Genomic DNA, 16,235 nt, shown 5'->3' on the forward strand with positions numbered 1-16,235 from the left:
TAGACGTTCCATTTCATATGATGTAATCTTCTTCATGCTTGGTAACCTCTGCTATGCACATCTGTGGTGTTTGCACCATTTATTTCTTCATGTTTTTTATGCATAGCTGTTTTCTGTTCTGTATTTGACAATAACCTTGAGGTACTGGGATGTCTCAATCTGCTGTTACTCTGACTCTCACTCAGGCCACCAAAGTGGCTTGAATCAGAGGCTAGTGGCCCTAGACTGAGCAAGCTGAATTCCAGGGGGCTTAATTTCCACTGTTGCGGCTTCTGACAAGAGCCAGGAAATGATACCACTTCCGACTCCCTCAGGTCCAATCTCAGTGCCCAAGTGCCGGGTTCATCGTCCCCACCTTGCAGGTACCGTCGGTCCAGAAAGCCAAAAAGTTTCCCTTCTGCATGTCGTGCTCTGTGTGTGTGTGCGTGCACTGGGGGCATCCTAGAAACCTGCATGTTTATCTCCCTATTGCCTAAACATTCTTCATTGTAGCTCAATCTATCTTTCCAACATCAGTTTCCCTTTTTCTTTTACTTTGAAGTGTTTTTTTGTTTGTTTGTTTATTTTGTATTTTGAGACGGAGTCTCACTCTGTCTTCCAAGCTGGAGTGCAGTGGCACGATCTCAGCTCACTGCAAGCTCCGCCTTCTGGGTTCATGCCATTCTTCTGCCTCAGCCTCCTGAGTAGCTGGGACTACAGGTGCCCACCTCCATGCCTGGCTAATTTGTTGTGTTTTTAGTAAAGACGGGGTTTCACCGTGTTAGCCAGGATGGTCTCGATCTCCTGATCTTGTGAGCCGCCCGCCTCAGCCTCCCAAAGTGCTGGGATTACAAGTGTGAGCCACCGCACCCGGCCTAGAAATTTTTAATATGTAGTTTCTGATGATAAAATTCTGTTTTTAAATCTCTCTCTCTTAAAAATTTCACCCTTGTTCTTGAACAGTAGCTTAACGGATGCTGGTCAAGCAGTCTTCCTACTTTGGCCTCCCAATGTGCTGAGATTATAGGTATGAGCCACCACACCTGGCCCAATAATAGCATACCAGCAAAAACATTAACCTATTTATATTTTATATAATAAAGATACTTAACAACATTGCATTTGGTCCTGTCTTCCATTGCGGCCATTGTAAAGGCTGATGCCAGTGCTTTAGGAGTGGCCTGGCTGAGAGGATGTGCAGGGACTTGCATGCATACACCATGGCTGTTCTATCACAGGAGCAACTGGGGACCCTAGCGGCCCCCATACCTCAAGGAGAGCATTGGCATTGCTTTTTCCTATTGGTTTTGGCTAGTAACTTGGAGCCATTTAGAAATTTATGTATTTCTTCAGTACAGAAAGGAAGTATGCATGAATGCAGAATACTACTTGTTTCTTATTAGTTCTTTTCATGGTTCTCTTTTTCCTTTCTAATAAGAACACTCATGAAATGTTCCACATAATTTATTAGATTCTGGCAGGAATTTTAAAGTCAAACTCAGTTGTTTACAGCCTAATGCAGAATACCCTTTCAGCTTTACTGTATTTTTTTTTTTTTTGAGACGGAGCCTTGCTATATTGCCCAGACTGGAGTGCAGTGGCGCAACCTCGGCTCGCTGCAACCTCCTCCCAGGTTCACGCGATTCTCCTGCCTTAGCCTCCCAAATAACTGGGATTACAGGTGCCCGCCATCATGCCTGGCTGATTTTTTTTTTGTATTTTTAGTAGAGACGGGGTTTTACTATGTTGGCCAGGCTGATTTTGAACTCCTGACCTCAAGTGATCAGCCCACCTCGGGCTCCTTAAAGTGCTAGGATTATAGGCGTGAGCCACCACGCCTGGCTGCTTTACTGTATTAATAAATAACTTTTTTTGTTTCTGTTTGTTTGTTTTGAGACAGAGTCTCTCGCTCTGTTGCCCAGGCTAGAGTGCAGTGGCATGATCTCAGCTCAGTGCAACCTCCAACTCCCAGGTTCAAGTGATTCTCCTGCCTCAGCCACCCAAGTAGCAGGGATTACAGGTGTGCACCACCATCCCCAGCTAATTTTTATATTTTTAGTAGAGATAGGCTTTCATCATTTTGGCCAGGCTGGTCTCGAATGCCTGACCTCTAGTGATCCACCCGCGTTGACCTCCCAAAGTGCTGGGATTACAGGTGTGAGTCACCATGCCCAGCCATAAATAACTATTTTGAGTTATACTAGTACTGCTACCGCTAAGGCACAGTTTCTGAGAGTGAGACAAATACTATCTAGAAACTTAAGGGTTTTTTCTTTAAACCAGCTAAAGAGTTCATTAGTCTTTCTTTTTCATGTCTTTCCAATCTAGGAAGAACCAAGGTACCTTTTTTGTAGGCAAAGGAGAAGACAGTGAAGTCCCCCAGCCCCTGTCCCTGGTACGTTACTTCCTGTGGGCTCACACAACAGGGAACAACTGGAGTGTAAAACAGACAATACTTTTATTTACATCTTTTGTAAATAAGAGGTGAGGAGGAGAGAAAGCAGCTACCTTCTGGTCACAAAAACATCCCCAGCTTCTAAGTAGAGATCCAAAACACTTCTAGTATTAAACATTGGAATAAATGTAAGCACACATTTTTAAAAGTCTGATTAAAAAGAAGACATAATTATTTACCCAGTTATTCCAGTTCAAGGTCATGGGTGGCTGGACTCTATCCCAGCAGCTCAGGATGCAGGGCAGGAGCCAGCCCTGAACAGGATGCCATTCTTGTCACAGGGAATACTCTCTCCTCCCTCCCTATACTCACTCATCCTAGGACAGTTCAGATACCAGTTCCCCTAACATGCATATCTTTGGGATGTGGTAGGAAACTGGAGTAACCATAGAAACCCCACACAGACACAGGGAGAACATGCACACTCCATATAGTGACCCAGCTGGGAATCGATTTTTTTTTCTCATCTACATTATAATGAAACAACATTAAATAATAGTGACATTATTTATGAACCTGCTGTTTAGTACTTTCCCTTAGAGGAACATAGGAGAAAACATAGTCACATAGCCATACCTTGCTACAGAAGAGACTGGGGAAGGCAGCACTGTACCTGACCAAAAGACAACTTCATCCCCAGGATGAAGGGAAGAATGTCATTAAGAAACAGCAATCTCCGTTGCAGTTAGATAATTTTAGCGTTTGTCTATTGTTAAGAGGCTTGAGTATAATTTAGAGGTGAAAGTACCACCATACTATTTCTGAATTAAATATACTCAATTCTGACAGTTTTGGAGAAAGGGTAAGATAGAGTTACTACATGGAAATGCCTGTTTAAGTTATATTTGAAGTTAGTTTTGGCTGCATTTTTGCCTAGGTTTTAAGTATTTGAGGGATTGTGTTCACAAAATATTAAACAAGGTCGCCAGACAAGAATCTTCTCAGAAATACTGCCAGAAGAGAAATAAATTTATCTTTGACATAAGAATTTGCTTATAATAAGGTTAGTTTCTTTTTAATATGTAAAGACAGTTGATTCCCATCGGAGGCTTCTGAAAGCCAGCTGTGTTACGAATTTGTAGATGTGAATACACACGTGCAGGATAAGACCACAGGCTGGGACTAGACGGGCACTGTAGAGGATTCATCTCAGTGAGTGGGGAATGCTGATGGCAGTCAGCTGGTGCAGGTGGGGAGAGGCCCTCCTACACAGCCTCTTTTCCTGAACGATTCTGGATGGCCACTATGGTGTGGAAGGAGGAATACGAGGAGGTGCACAGTCATCATGCAGGGATGTGGGAGGGCAGAGCTCTCTAGGGATTTTCCAAAAATGCTAAATGGCAACAGGAATCAGTGGAGTAATGAATGGGATTTTGAGGTTTAGCAAAAGAGAACGAAGACCACATCAGTCAGCAGTGTTCTAAATCTTTCACTTAAAGGATAGAGGTCAGTTAAACATGAAGAGAGTTCTGGTTAAAATTGGCCACAAAAACCTTAAATCTCGATGGCTAAGTGCATTGGTTTTAAACTCTTATAGTACCTTTCACACTGTGTGGTAGTTAGTTGTTTATGTAATTATCTCACTTAAGAAAAGGAAACATATTAGTGATTTTTCTACCCCATGATCTGTTATGGTGCCTAGTATGTCATACAGTCTCCGTGAGGAAGTAAACGAATACAGCCTCTCTAGTCTTTGTAGCTTCAAATCTAAATGATTTGAATCTTAGTGAATAGATCATAGAAACTGTTTTTGTTAGTTCTGAGAGAGAAGTAGGAAAGGTAATACTTAGAAGCCCTCTGCTATGTATATACAGGCAATCCCAATGAAAGGCTTCTTGTTTAACGTACAGCTGTCTCCTGTAAGATCTGCTGCCTTCTGCATTGTCATGGTAGAGCTCTCTCCTCACCCCTCTATACCTCCTTTCCCCAGTCTTTCTGAGCAAGGCAGGAACCTTGTGTGGTTGTGCCTGTGGTAGCTCTGCACCTATCCCCAGTGCTCATGCATTTCACCCGTCTCTGCCCTTACTGAGGAGCCTTTGGGCCCACAGCAACAAGCCCTAGAGAATGAGGGTGCCCGAAGTCCTAGATTCATTGCTCTGTCGCAGCCCCACCCATTGCAGCTTTCTGCAACAATGGAACTGTTCTGTGGGTGCCCCACTGAGTTTGGTGGCCTCTAGCCCCATGGGACTGCTCATCACTTGAAATGTGCTGAGCATTGCAGTTGGGAACATAATTTTTAATTTAATTCAACTAATTTAAGTATAAATAGCTACATATCACTAGTGGTTGCATATTGGGCAACACAGTTCTAACCTAATGTTAGTGTCTTGTCATCTGTGTATGGGTTCAAGAGTTTTCTCTGAACTGATGTGGGAATCTAATAAACTGATGCTTGGGTTTGGGAACTGGGGTTTGGCAGTATTCTAAAAGCTTCATGTGAGCTAGTTTTTTATTACATGAGTTTAAATGCATTTAGGACATATCCTTTGACAGTTAATATAGTCAGGAATTATTATATGATAAAGGTTAGTAATTATGTTTTGTTTATGATGTATAAGTTGTATTTGTTGTTTTATTCACATACAGGACAGTTGTATAGAGTTTGGGCTCAAAGAAGGTTTTTATGCCACTTGAGGCAAAACTACTGCTTATTAGAGTGCACGTTGTAAACCAGTCCCAGACACACAGATCGTGGAGAGAGGCGACCTCATATTAAAAATGGGACAGCCTACAAGTCCCTGCTTGGTTTCCTAAGGCTTTAAATTTAGATATCTATAATAGGCTTTCCCTAAAATCTTTTAACATAGTGCGTTAGGTGTGCTCAGAGTCCTCTATCACAAAACCTGAAGTAGTTTGACTTCTAGATTAAATTAAAATGTGTTAAAGGCAGTGTTGCAGACTTTTTACCATGACCTTGTGTGCTTGAGCCTCATTTTTATTTTCTCAACTGCCAGGTGTCAATAAAGTTCTAACATATGGACAAATGTTACAAATTCATTATTACTCAAAATAAGTTTAAGAAAATCTATACTGTATATATGCTAATTATTGGCCTTCAGGTGTTTTTTTTTAAATGGAGTTGTCTTCACCTTTGAAGTAAAAGCAATACCTAGTATTCGTCTTTATTTTCAAAAAATATATGCTTCCTTTCATTTTTCTTGAATCATACAACACTTTTTGGTTTATCTTTAATTTTCTTATTTGTGACAGCAATGAATATGGTAAGTTTTTTATTTCTGCCTGGCTCTGAGAAAAATAGATGTGTAACTGGGTTGACTAATAGCAGTTGACAGCCACACAGTCGGGGAGAGGATATTCCCTGCCTTGGTCTTTCCCTCAACCAAATACTGACATGGCCAGTTGCCTTCTTGAAATCCCTACTAGAAGGGCATGTATGTACACCTCGCCCAGCCTCACATGTCTAAAATAGAACTGTTGATGCCCACCCACCTTCCCGTTCTCGGTGCATAGCGTCAGCATTCCCTCACACCTCATGTCCAGTCACTCATCCCTGTTGCCTCTGTCCACAGTAGCCCCTGAATCTCACGACTTCTCACGACCTCTACTGTCCACCAACAAACCTCAGGTCAGGCCATGCCTCCTTCTGCATTAAACAGTGAGGCACACAGGGCATGTAGACCAGAAGCTGTCCAGACAGCAGTGCTTTCTAAGGCATTCTTCTATGGCAGAACAGAAACTACCCCCTTCACGTTCCAGGAACTTCATAAACAGTTTACTTAAACCTCAGCATCACTGTGTGGTAGTAGTTCACATCCCCACTTTACAAGTAACCGGAGGCTCACAGGTGTTAACAGCAAGTCCATCCTATGGCAGAGCCAGGATTCAAATTAAGAACTCTCTGAGGCCGGGCGTAGTAGCTCATGCCTGTAATCCCAGCGCTTTAGGAGGCTGAAGCAGGCAGATCACTTGAGGTCAGAAGTTTGAGACCAGCCTGGCCAACATGGTGAGACCCTGTATCTACTAAAATTACAAGAAATAGCCGGGTGTGGTAGTGCAGGCCTGTAATCCCAGCTACTTGGGAGACTGAGGCACGAGAATTGCTCGAAGCCTGGGAGGCAGAGGTTGCAGTGAGCTGAGATTGGGCCACTGTACTCTAGCCTGGGTGACAAAGCAAGACTCAGTCTCAAAAAAAGAAAACCTCTTTGATATGAAAATCAGTGCTTGCTGTTATGGAATAGTGGCTTGAAAATGTAGATAGAGGCAGAAATGATCAAGAATACCGCCTTGTAGATTCCAGAGTGTGTCTGTGTACTAATTTTGCTACTTCCCAGTAATGATTGGCATCAAAATCCTTAAAATGCAAAGACGCTGTGTTTTTAGGAGGCAAAATGAAAAGGAAGAACTTGTGTGGATACTTTTCCCCCTTCATATCCAACTGTCAAAATAGATAATGATAGTTCTGTAAAGGTAAGGAAGGGAAGTTACAAACAAAAGTGGCTAGAGACAGAAATGTAAAATCAGTAGTTGTATGAATTAACTGATGGGTAAAACCAGAAAGTAGTATATCATAGAAGCTGAGGTAATTTTAGGATGTAATGAACATAGTAATAGCAGAATAAGAAAGAATGAGAACTGAGACCAGTTTTGGATTTAGCAGAGGAGGAATTCATTGGTTTAGGTACTACTAGCAGTCAGATTATAGAACAAGGGATTGAAAATGTTTGAATTATAGTATCATGACATGATGTCTATAGTTTTGTTTATAACGCCAGACAACTTACAGTTATGGATGAAGAAGTCATGCCTGTTTCTTGGTACTTTATATTCAGTTTGTTATATGTGATATATTATGTGATTCTGAAAAGAAACCTGTATTTCCCTTTTCTCCTTGATCCTTTTTTGTGTCTCCTGACATTCCTTAATGTCGTCAGAGGCATTATTTCGTATTACTAGCACACGAGTGACACCTAGTGGCCAAAACATCTGAGTAAGTTAGTAACCAAAGTACTAGGAAAAGAATCAGCTGTTCTTTCTAACCTATTTTCTTGGCCAGAGCGTTGTGGTTCTTGATAATAATTTAATTTTGTTGCCTGACTTAAAGAACATTGCTGTGATTTCCATAAATTAACCTTTTTTACCTAGGGCAAATCACGTAAATTTGTCTGTTTTTTTTTCTCCCCCTAATGTGAAACTGAGATAAGCAAATGAGTCCCTTGATCAAAAAAGTCTATTTTTAAATATAGTCAACTTTTAGGATAAACCTAAGGGATTTATTTCTGTAACTTGTAAGGTATATCCTGAATCATTTACTAATCAGGCTAGCTATTTTCTCTACAAATACAGTATTACCCATTTGGAACTGATGTTTATAACCTTCAAGCAATATCTGAAAAAGGACAGTTTTTAAAATACATTATGATTTACAAAGAGGGAATATTTTAGAAGAGTTTTCAATAATAAGGGTAAAAGGAAAAACCAAAAGGATTTCTATTTAAATCAACTTGTATTTGTGTTTTCTGTACATATCTAGAAAATGATTTGTCCCATCCTTCCTGTGAATATACTGGTAAATTAAAGCATTATTATACTTGTTTCCTTCCTAAATAATATATGGAACGTTAAATAATTTACAGTGCTTTTATGTTCTTGCAAGTTTGTCATTATATTAATTGATTTGGTGGTGGTGTTTGTTAATACGCTTCTTTTTATATTTCAGAAAAGATGTTGGTTTAAAGCGATTTTTTCCTAAGAGTTTACTGGATTCTGTGAAGGTAATTAGAGTCTCCTTTATCATAATAAAATAACAAAATTGTGCCAAGACCTTCTCCACAGTGATAAATTGCTTTTGGGAAAGTAAAGTGTAGTTTCCTTCCTTCCATGTAAAATATATGATTTAAAAAACTGACATTTATTCTAGTCACATAGGTTTTTAGTATAGCTTTCTCCCATAAAACGTGGTTTTACTTCTTGATTGTATTTGATACTCTGCTAAGCATAAAACTAAAAAAGTTACGTGCACAGTTATTCCTGTCATCTAGGTCTCTATAGGTTCAAATATTTTGACATGCAGAAGAAAATGAGCAATATGTAAAATAATTGTGATGGTGGAATCATTAGTATTGTGTGTATGTGTGTGTGTGTATGTGCACGCACATGCGTGCGTGTTAGTGCATTTTGAAGGTGTGTCTTTTGTTTTAACTCTTTGGATGCTTCCCCATATTAGTAGCTTTGGCAGAGCCTCAGTTCTTGTCCTTCCCATATCCAGCGTGCAGAGCACCTTGGAGTGAGGTGGGAGGACTCTGAACTGTGATTTCCCCAGCTAATCCAGAGCACACATCAAGATTTTCAAGCGCAGCAGGGGACACAAACTTTAGGGTTAAGACAGAGTCTGGCTTAGATGAGCTCTGCTGTTTTCTAGCCTCAGGGTCTGGGGTCTGGTTTCTTATTTCTACAGTGAAGAAAATAGTATTTTGTAGGGTTGATGTGAATATTTAACAGATTAGTAAATATATTACTTAACCACAGTACCTGTCACATAGCAACAGTGGATGTTACTGCTCTTACTTTTTATTATTTCAGAGATCATATTCTGCATGCCATCAGCTGAAGCCCAAGCAGGAGAAGACATACGTTATGAGAAAATGTAGCTAACTTTGGATAAATTGCTTCATTTTTTGGTATTTCAGTATACACATCTGTAAAATGGGGATAAAATCCATTTCTAACACATGAGATTAATATGAGGATTAAATCTTAGACCAAAAGAGACAACTGTCAATGTCATGTTGATTATCATTGGGTCAGAGTGTTGGTATAATTTATCAGATGCAATCTGTGACAAAAGCTCTGTATTCAGATATCTGGGTCCTGCTCTCTGTCAAACCCATCCAGAATAGGACTGTAAGGATTAGTCACTGGTTCCCTGACTCCAGAAAGTAACAGTATCCCTTCCTCTCTCACATAGCTTCTTGATAATCTCATAGGAAAAAACATAAAAGTGTTGACTTTAAAATACAAAGCATTCTACAAATGCAATAAGACATGCATTTAAGAATAGTACAGGAAAAATATACTCTTTATATCAGGCTCTTTTTCTAGTGACGCTACTCAACTTTTTCAGTGTTCCTTCAAGTTTCCTGATCTATTAGTGAAATACTACAGTAAGTTGTTAGGGAACAGAGCACACTCAATTTAGTGTGGTTGAGGCTAGGACTACAGATCTAGACACTGTCCCAGTCTACAGGTAGCCCACAGACCATTGGCGTGAGTGGGTTGAATCAGATTTGAAAGAGAACAAAGAGTTTTAAATGAAGTTTGGCACAGTGGAAGGGGAATGAGAGAGAATGACAGAATTATGTCCTTTGGGAGAGTTACTAGGTGTGGGTGACCCATACTCTTGGAGTTGGGAGAATGGGAGATTCAGTTTGACCTGGAATGTTTTTGGTGTGGGAGCCGAGAAGGCATGAGAAGACCCGTAAGTGGAAGGGATGCTGCTGTGCATAAACCTGCTGGGTGTTGCAGTGAGGAGGATAGTGGAGACATTCAAACAAGTGTAAGCTACAGTCTTAGTGAATTTACATTGTTATTGGATAGAAGAGTACCCTACCCAAAGTGCTATTGATGGTTATATCACATTAGTAGTATTGGTCAGTGGTTTTCAGTTACGAAGCACTGGGTGGCCTCAGAATTATTGCAAGGTCTCCTTAAATTTGTATGTGTATAAACAATTAGGAAAAGTTTCACTGTTGTCATTTAGGAGTCCAGTACATTCTCGATTTTTAAAGGATCCCCATGCTCAAAACAGGGAACCACAGGTACAGGTCACAGGTGACCAGTGCCATGGTGTGAGTGTAGCCAGAGTGAGACAGATGCCCAGAGAGGTTCGGTAGAGGACTGGCCCTGTCTCCTCCATGACTACTCCTTCCGAACCTCTGCTTCAGTGGTCCCTCTCCTGCTCTTTTCATGGTAAATACTCTCTTCTATCTTGGGACCCTGTTTAGTTTAGTATCTTAACTTTTAATTCTACTTTTCTCTCTCCTTTTTTTTTTTTTTTTTTTTTTTTTTGGAGACAGAGTCTCCCTCCATCACCCAGGCTGGAGTGCAATCGTGCGATCTCAACTCGCTGCAACCTCCTCTTCCCGGGTTCAAGCAATTCTCCTGCCTCAGTCTCCCAAGCAGCTGGGACTACAGGTGTCCGCCACCATGCCTGGCTAATTTTTGTGTTTTTAGTAGAGATGAGGTGGTTGGGCTGGTCTCGAACACCTGACCTCAAGTGATCAGCCCACCTCGGCCTCCCAAACTGCTGGGATTACAGGCGTGAGCCACCGTGCCTGGCCTCAATTTTTAATTATATCGTTTGTTACTTGATTGTATTTTATCTGCCTTCCTCCACTCTATTTTAAGATTCTTGAGGGCAAAAACAATATCTGTTGCCATCTCCACTCTACACCCTTTGTTTGACATAGTGCCTGGCATGTAGTAACATTTGGTAAATCCTACTTAATGAATGAATAACAGCAATATGATGAGTAAAATCAGGGGAGACCCTTTCTGGACACTGAGTACAATGTGAACAAAAGGCGTGAAGACAGGATTAAGTAAGACTCTGTAGAAGATAGTAGAATTGAAAAGCTAGAAAGTTTCTTTCCTTGGGTATGCCTTCTCTACTGCTCTCCATCCTAACCCTCCTAAAGAAAACGCCTCCTCTGCAGGGGATTTGTGCAGGTATCTTAGAATATGTTTCCAGGCTATCCTTTAGGCTTCCATTGCCCTGGCCTTTGCTGCTGACTCCCAGGTGCTTTTTTTTTCTGCCATCTTGAGCTGTGTCTAGCTATCAGGTGACTCCTGGTAGCCAGAGAGGGCTCACTTCCTAGAAACAGTGAGCCCTGATAGCCAGAGAGGGCTAACACCCTAGAAACAGTGAGCCCTCTCTGTTTCTAGGCTCTCTAGGAAACAGAGGTCAGACAGGACGGGGTTTTGGCTGAGTAGAGTCAATATGTGATGATTGTGGGCTGTCACTTGATGTGGGTTTAAATGCTCAGATAGGAGTTGAGGGGGATTGGGGACTCACTGCAGGGTGTGTGGAGTGTGCAGTATGATCTCTTTTTGGATTTTAGAATATAAAACCGACAGCAACATGGAGCACAGATTGAAAGCAAAAAGACCAGAACTGAAAAGAGTTGAGAGGTGATTAAGGAAGATGAGATGTGCAGTGATCAGGGCCTGGATGGAATGGCTTCTATAAGAATGGGAGGGAAGGATGACTAGGGGGACTTGAGAAAACTTTTTTTTTTTTTTTTAAAGAGACAGGGTCTCACTCCATTGCCCAGGCTGGAGTGCAATGGCACGATCTTGGCTCGCTGCAGCCTCAGCCACTCAGGTTCAAGCAATTCTCCTGTCTCAGCCACCTGAGTAGCTGGGATTACAGGCATGGATCACCATGCCCAGCTAATTTTTTTTTTTTTTCTGTAGAAACATGGTTTTACCATGTTGCCCTGGCTAGTCTCGAAGTCCTGAGCTTAAGCCACCCATCTCCACCTCCCAGAGTGCTGGGACTGCAAATGTGAGCCATCACACCCAGGCCAGAAAAATAACAGATGTGCTTTTTGAGCAATTCAATTGTTGCTGATTTTGATGTAAATAGAATTAATTTTTAGCTACTGTTAGCTATGGATTCATCAGATTCATGGAGTGGCTCATAAATAAGGTTCTTAGAACTGGTTTCTCACATGCCCTTTTTAATAAGGGAATCAGTGTAATTTTGTGTACCCAAAAATGTGTATTTGGCTTAGAAATTCATATCCTTAGCCCAAGATTTTTTTCACATTTGACATAAATTCTTTGAACATTGTACTGATTGCCATGAAACTTCTATGGAATATGGTACCAATATATGCCCATGGGGTTAACAACTATAATACAAATTAGATGGTGTCTAGATAGTTCCTTCTTCAAAGCTACTGCCAGTGAAACTTCAGCTAACTAGAAATTCACACCAGTTTCATGTTTCTTCTGAAATAGCTCTATAGAATGGCTAGGTCAGTTAACATTGGCTTTTCCATACACAGGCTACATTTGTTTCCCCGGTAATTATTTTGTTTTACCTGCTTTTTCCCCTTTCTATTTATATTTGTAGAGGATTATTTATAATAACATTCACATTGAATTGTTGAAAGATTGCTTTATTATCTTTAGTGAAACTTGGATTAGCTGTGTTTTATGCCAAAAATGGAATCTGGGATATATGTGCCTCAATTACTAAGAATAATTTGCAAGTATTTTAATTTCTATCTCATTGATGTTAGTAGTTTTAAAGACACATTTGAAAAATCACTGTACCAGTAAAACTGTCAAACCCAAATTAAGGGACATTCTACAGAATTCTGATGATTACTCTTGAAAAATATCAATGTCATGAAAGATAAGACCCAGAAGCTGTAACAGCTGGAGGAGGCTGAGGAGACAAGATATGTAAATGCAGTGTGGAATGTGGAGCAGTGAAAGGACATCAGTGGACAAACTAGTGAAATTGGAATCACTTCTGTAGTTCAGCGAATGTTGTCCTACCAGTGGGTACCAAGGGTGCTTCCCATTCTGGCATTGCAGCTCTACTCTGAGCTTAAATTAGGCAGCAAGTCAAAATAGGCAAATTTTAATTTATTGCAATATAATTCACAGTAGAAACCTAATTTCAGAATTAGAAATGTTAAGAGATCAATAGTTATCAGTTTTTTTAGTATCTGATTCTCAAGTAATAATGTGGTTTCCTAGAATACTACCAGGAACACATGATTTTATTCTTGGAGAAAATAGTCATTATTTTCATTTCTAGGATGAGCAGGTGACTATTTTAAGCTTAACATTTTCGCCAAGCACAGAAATGCGTAGCTTGGTACGGTATTCAGCAGTGAATTCCTGGTATCTACGGTGTGCCAGGACCTGAGTTGGGGATGCTGGGAGGGAGTGAAACCTGGCTCCTGCTTACGGATCTTATCATCTGATGTGGGCCCTGTAGATAGGAGTAAGAAGAAGCTCTCTTCATGCACTTAGCATTTGGTGTTTGGGTTGATAAGTTATTCCTTAAAAACTCCCTTATTGCAGATTTTCCTTGGCATTGCCTTACACCCTTGGCATCTGGGAAGCCCTAGGAATCTATCAGCATCTGATAATCATTAGGTTGACTAATAGGAAATTATTTTTATAGCTCAACATGGATGAATAGCAGCAGTTTCTTATGTTTCATCCTAGTAATACCACTTCATTTTGAAAACGTATCACATTCTTAGTAAATTTATCACTATACATAAATTGGTTTAAAATAAACTAGTGTGCATAGATAGATGCCTTGTTTCCAAAATCCAGGTAACACAAGCAGGTGTTGAAACTTGAAATGAAATGCAGAACAGTCTTGTTTACTTATACAGATTCTGCAAGTGTGTTGATTAATATCCAGAGATTCTATGCAGTTAGATTTTGTGGAATTTTTTTCCTTACTGAGTAATTAGGAAGGAACTAATGCGTTCTAAGATATCCTTCTCATAAAAACTAATTTTGGAGTTTCTTTCAGACAGCAAAGATTTTCTAGTTTCTGTCCAGCACTGAACACTATAGGTTTAGAACTCATAGTCCTCCTTGGCAGTCACATTTAAGTACAGACCATAAGAACTTGGGTATATTCCTGCCAAAAGTGCCAACAATTTTTGTTGGCGGAGAACGAGAGAGTTGTTTCTGTGTCCATAGGAAACTAACTCTGAATGATATCGTTTTCCTTTCTCCAGTTGCTTGAGCTTATTGGTTTGCTGTGTTGTATGTTGCTCTCACTTCTTGGTTCCCAGCTTGTTAATGTGTAGGATTAGCAAGGTAACACTGCCTACAGAAAAAGCAGCACGTTTTCCCACATTCAGCTGAATGAGACAAATACAGTAAAATTAGAGTCCAGACTGTCTGTCTCTTAACATTGCATAGTTATTACTTTCAAACACATTTGCCCCAGTTACTTGCAAATTTTCCAGCAGGTTAAATTATCGGAGAGAGCAGTTGAGTTCTTTACCACCACACACATTGCATGTCTAAGAGTTTGGGATGAGAAAATGAGGACCAAACCAAATTGACTCACTTTATTTAGCATAGGGTTGATGGCTTCAATCCCTGTCGTAGAAGAACAACACACAACTTCTTTTAAGTTTCTTAGTCATCAGGAGATGCTGTTGCCAAGAGAAACAAGGAGGGCTTGAATTTAAAGGAGACAGAGGGTAGAGAGTTGTTGGGTTACATTTGAAGAATGTTATGGGTGTAAAGTCTAATAGGACTTAGCTACTGGTCTAATGTGAGAGGAGGAAGAAGAAAGTACAGGGCCTGGCCTCAGATTTCTGCCCCGTACACATAAGTGCTCTCTACTGCTACTAGTCAAGAGACAGAATATTGAAGCAGAATCTGAATTGGGTGAGACTGCCAATGATGCATTCAGCTGTGTGAGTGGTGAAATAGAAGTGCCTTGAGACTATGGAGGTCAAAGGGAAGGGGTATAGGAAAGAGTAAGTTCAGAGTGATAGAGTTGGAACTAAGTCAGATGTAGTATATGTTAGGGTCCAATTAGGTAGGGCCAATAAGCCACCACAGCTGGAATCTCAGTGCTCTTAGTGGTAGGTTTTAGATGCCTGTGGAACTGTCAGGTAGGCAAGTATGTATACATATATATATGAGCATTTGAAGCTCAAGAGCAGATTCCATTTCCTCGGCTTCATAGAATATTTTAGGTTAATTTTAAAAAGCATTGAACAAATGAGCAGATGTCAGTATATAATATTATTGCCAATAGTTTGTATATAAACCAGCAGCTGGTTGAGAATTAGTTCCAAAGCAGAGAATTGACTTTTTTTCTGGATCTATTTTATATAGTTTTTGATCAATGCATCTCAGTATTTACCTGAGTTGAAATATTCCTCTTAGAGTCATGAATGAATATACCAACATTTGGTTAATGTTAATAGAAATGTTTTGTCATTGTGTTCTGGTCCCTGTGCTCAGTTGACAACTGTTCCTTGCAACCGCTACCATATTCCAATTTATTGTATCATACACTTAAAGAGATTTATGATATTCCAGGGCTTTTACTGGACTTATTTTCTATTAATACTTGTAGATAGGAGACATTTCTTACACTCAGAGCATTTGTACATTGAGGCAGCATGTTCTGTGATAGAAGTTTGAAACTAAAGAAGTCTGAACTATCTTCCCACTTACTTACTAGAAAGTGAAATCTAATTTATCACAGGATAGAACCAGATTTTATTCATTCATATTATCTGAGAGTTTGCCAGAATCCAAGTTGTTATGGCAGAGACATATAATTATTCGTTGTAAAGCACAACATCGAGTTTTAGCTGCGGGCTACACTCTTTTCTTTGGGGTAACAAGGCAGCGCATGCTCCCTTCTCACCAATGTGGATCTTACATAAGTGCCGTGTCTAAAAATACATTCAAAACAGTATGAGACCCATAGGGATGTGGTGGTTGTTTGTTCCTGGTTTCTTCTATCAAGCAGAGCATCCTAGAAAAGGAGGTGTTTGAATTGGTCACATAGCAAGTAAAAAGAAATCAAGCAGTTCTGGATTAGAATCACGATTCTTCTACCCCGTCATTGGTTGGTACCTAATGTTTCAGAGTCTCTGTTTGCTCAGTAATATATGAAAAATAGTATCTTCCTTGCAAGGGTCATTGTGAAGACTTTGTTTATTTTCACAGAAGGGCCTACAGATGTCTTTTCTGGCATCATTTTTTTGGGGTGTGTGTGTGTGTTTTAATCAGTGCCTAATAGCACTATATGCACAGAATTATACTG

General features: G+C 40.2%; 1 protein-coding gene across 25 annotated transcripts in view; it reads left to right on the top strand.

The window, feature by feature from the left end:
* PTK2 (protein tyrosine kinase 2) overlaps positions 1-16,235 on the top strand; it is a 356,647-nt gene that overhangs the window by 163,173 nt on the left and 177,239 nt on the right. For all 25 annotated transcript variants that reach the window (XM_050801647.1, XM_050801656.1, XM_050801658.1 and 22 more), the window contains one exon: positions 8,112-8,166. In XM_050801647.1, the coding sequence (XP_050657604.1) occupies positions 8,112-8,166 (55 nt within the window). The remainder of the gene's footprint in view (positions 1-8,111; positions 8,167-16,235) is intronic.

Source organism: Macaca thibetana, chromosome 8 (genome assembly GCF_024542745.1).
Source record: "Macaca thibetana thibetana isolate TM-01 chromosome 8, ASM2454274v1, whole genome shotgun sequence".
In the NCBI taxonomy this organism is placed as follows: Eukaryota; Metazoa; Chordata; class Mammalia; order Primates; family Cercopithecidae; genus Macaca; species Macaca thibetana.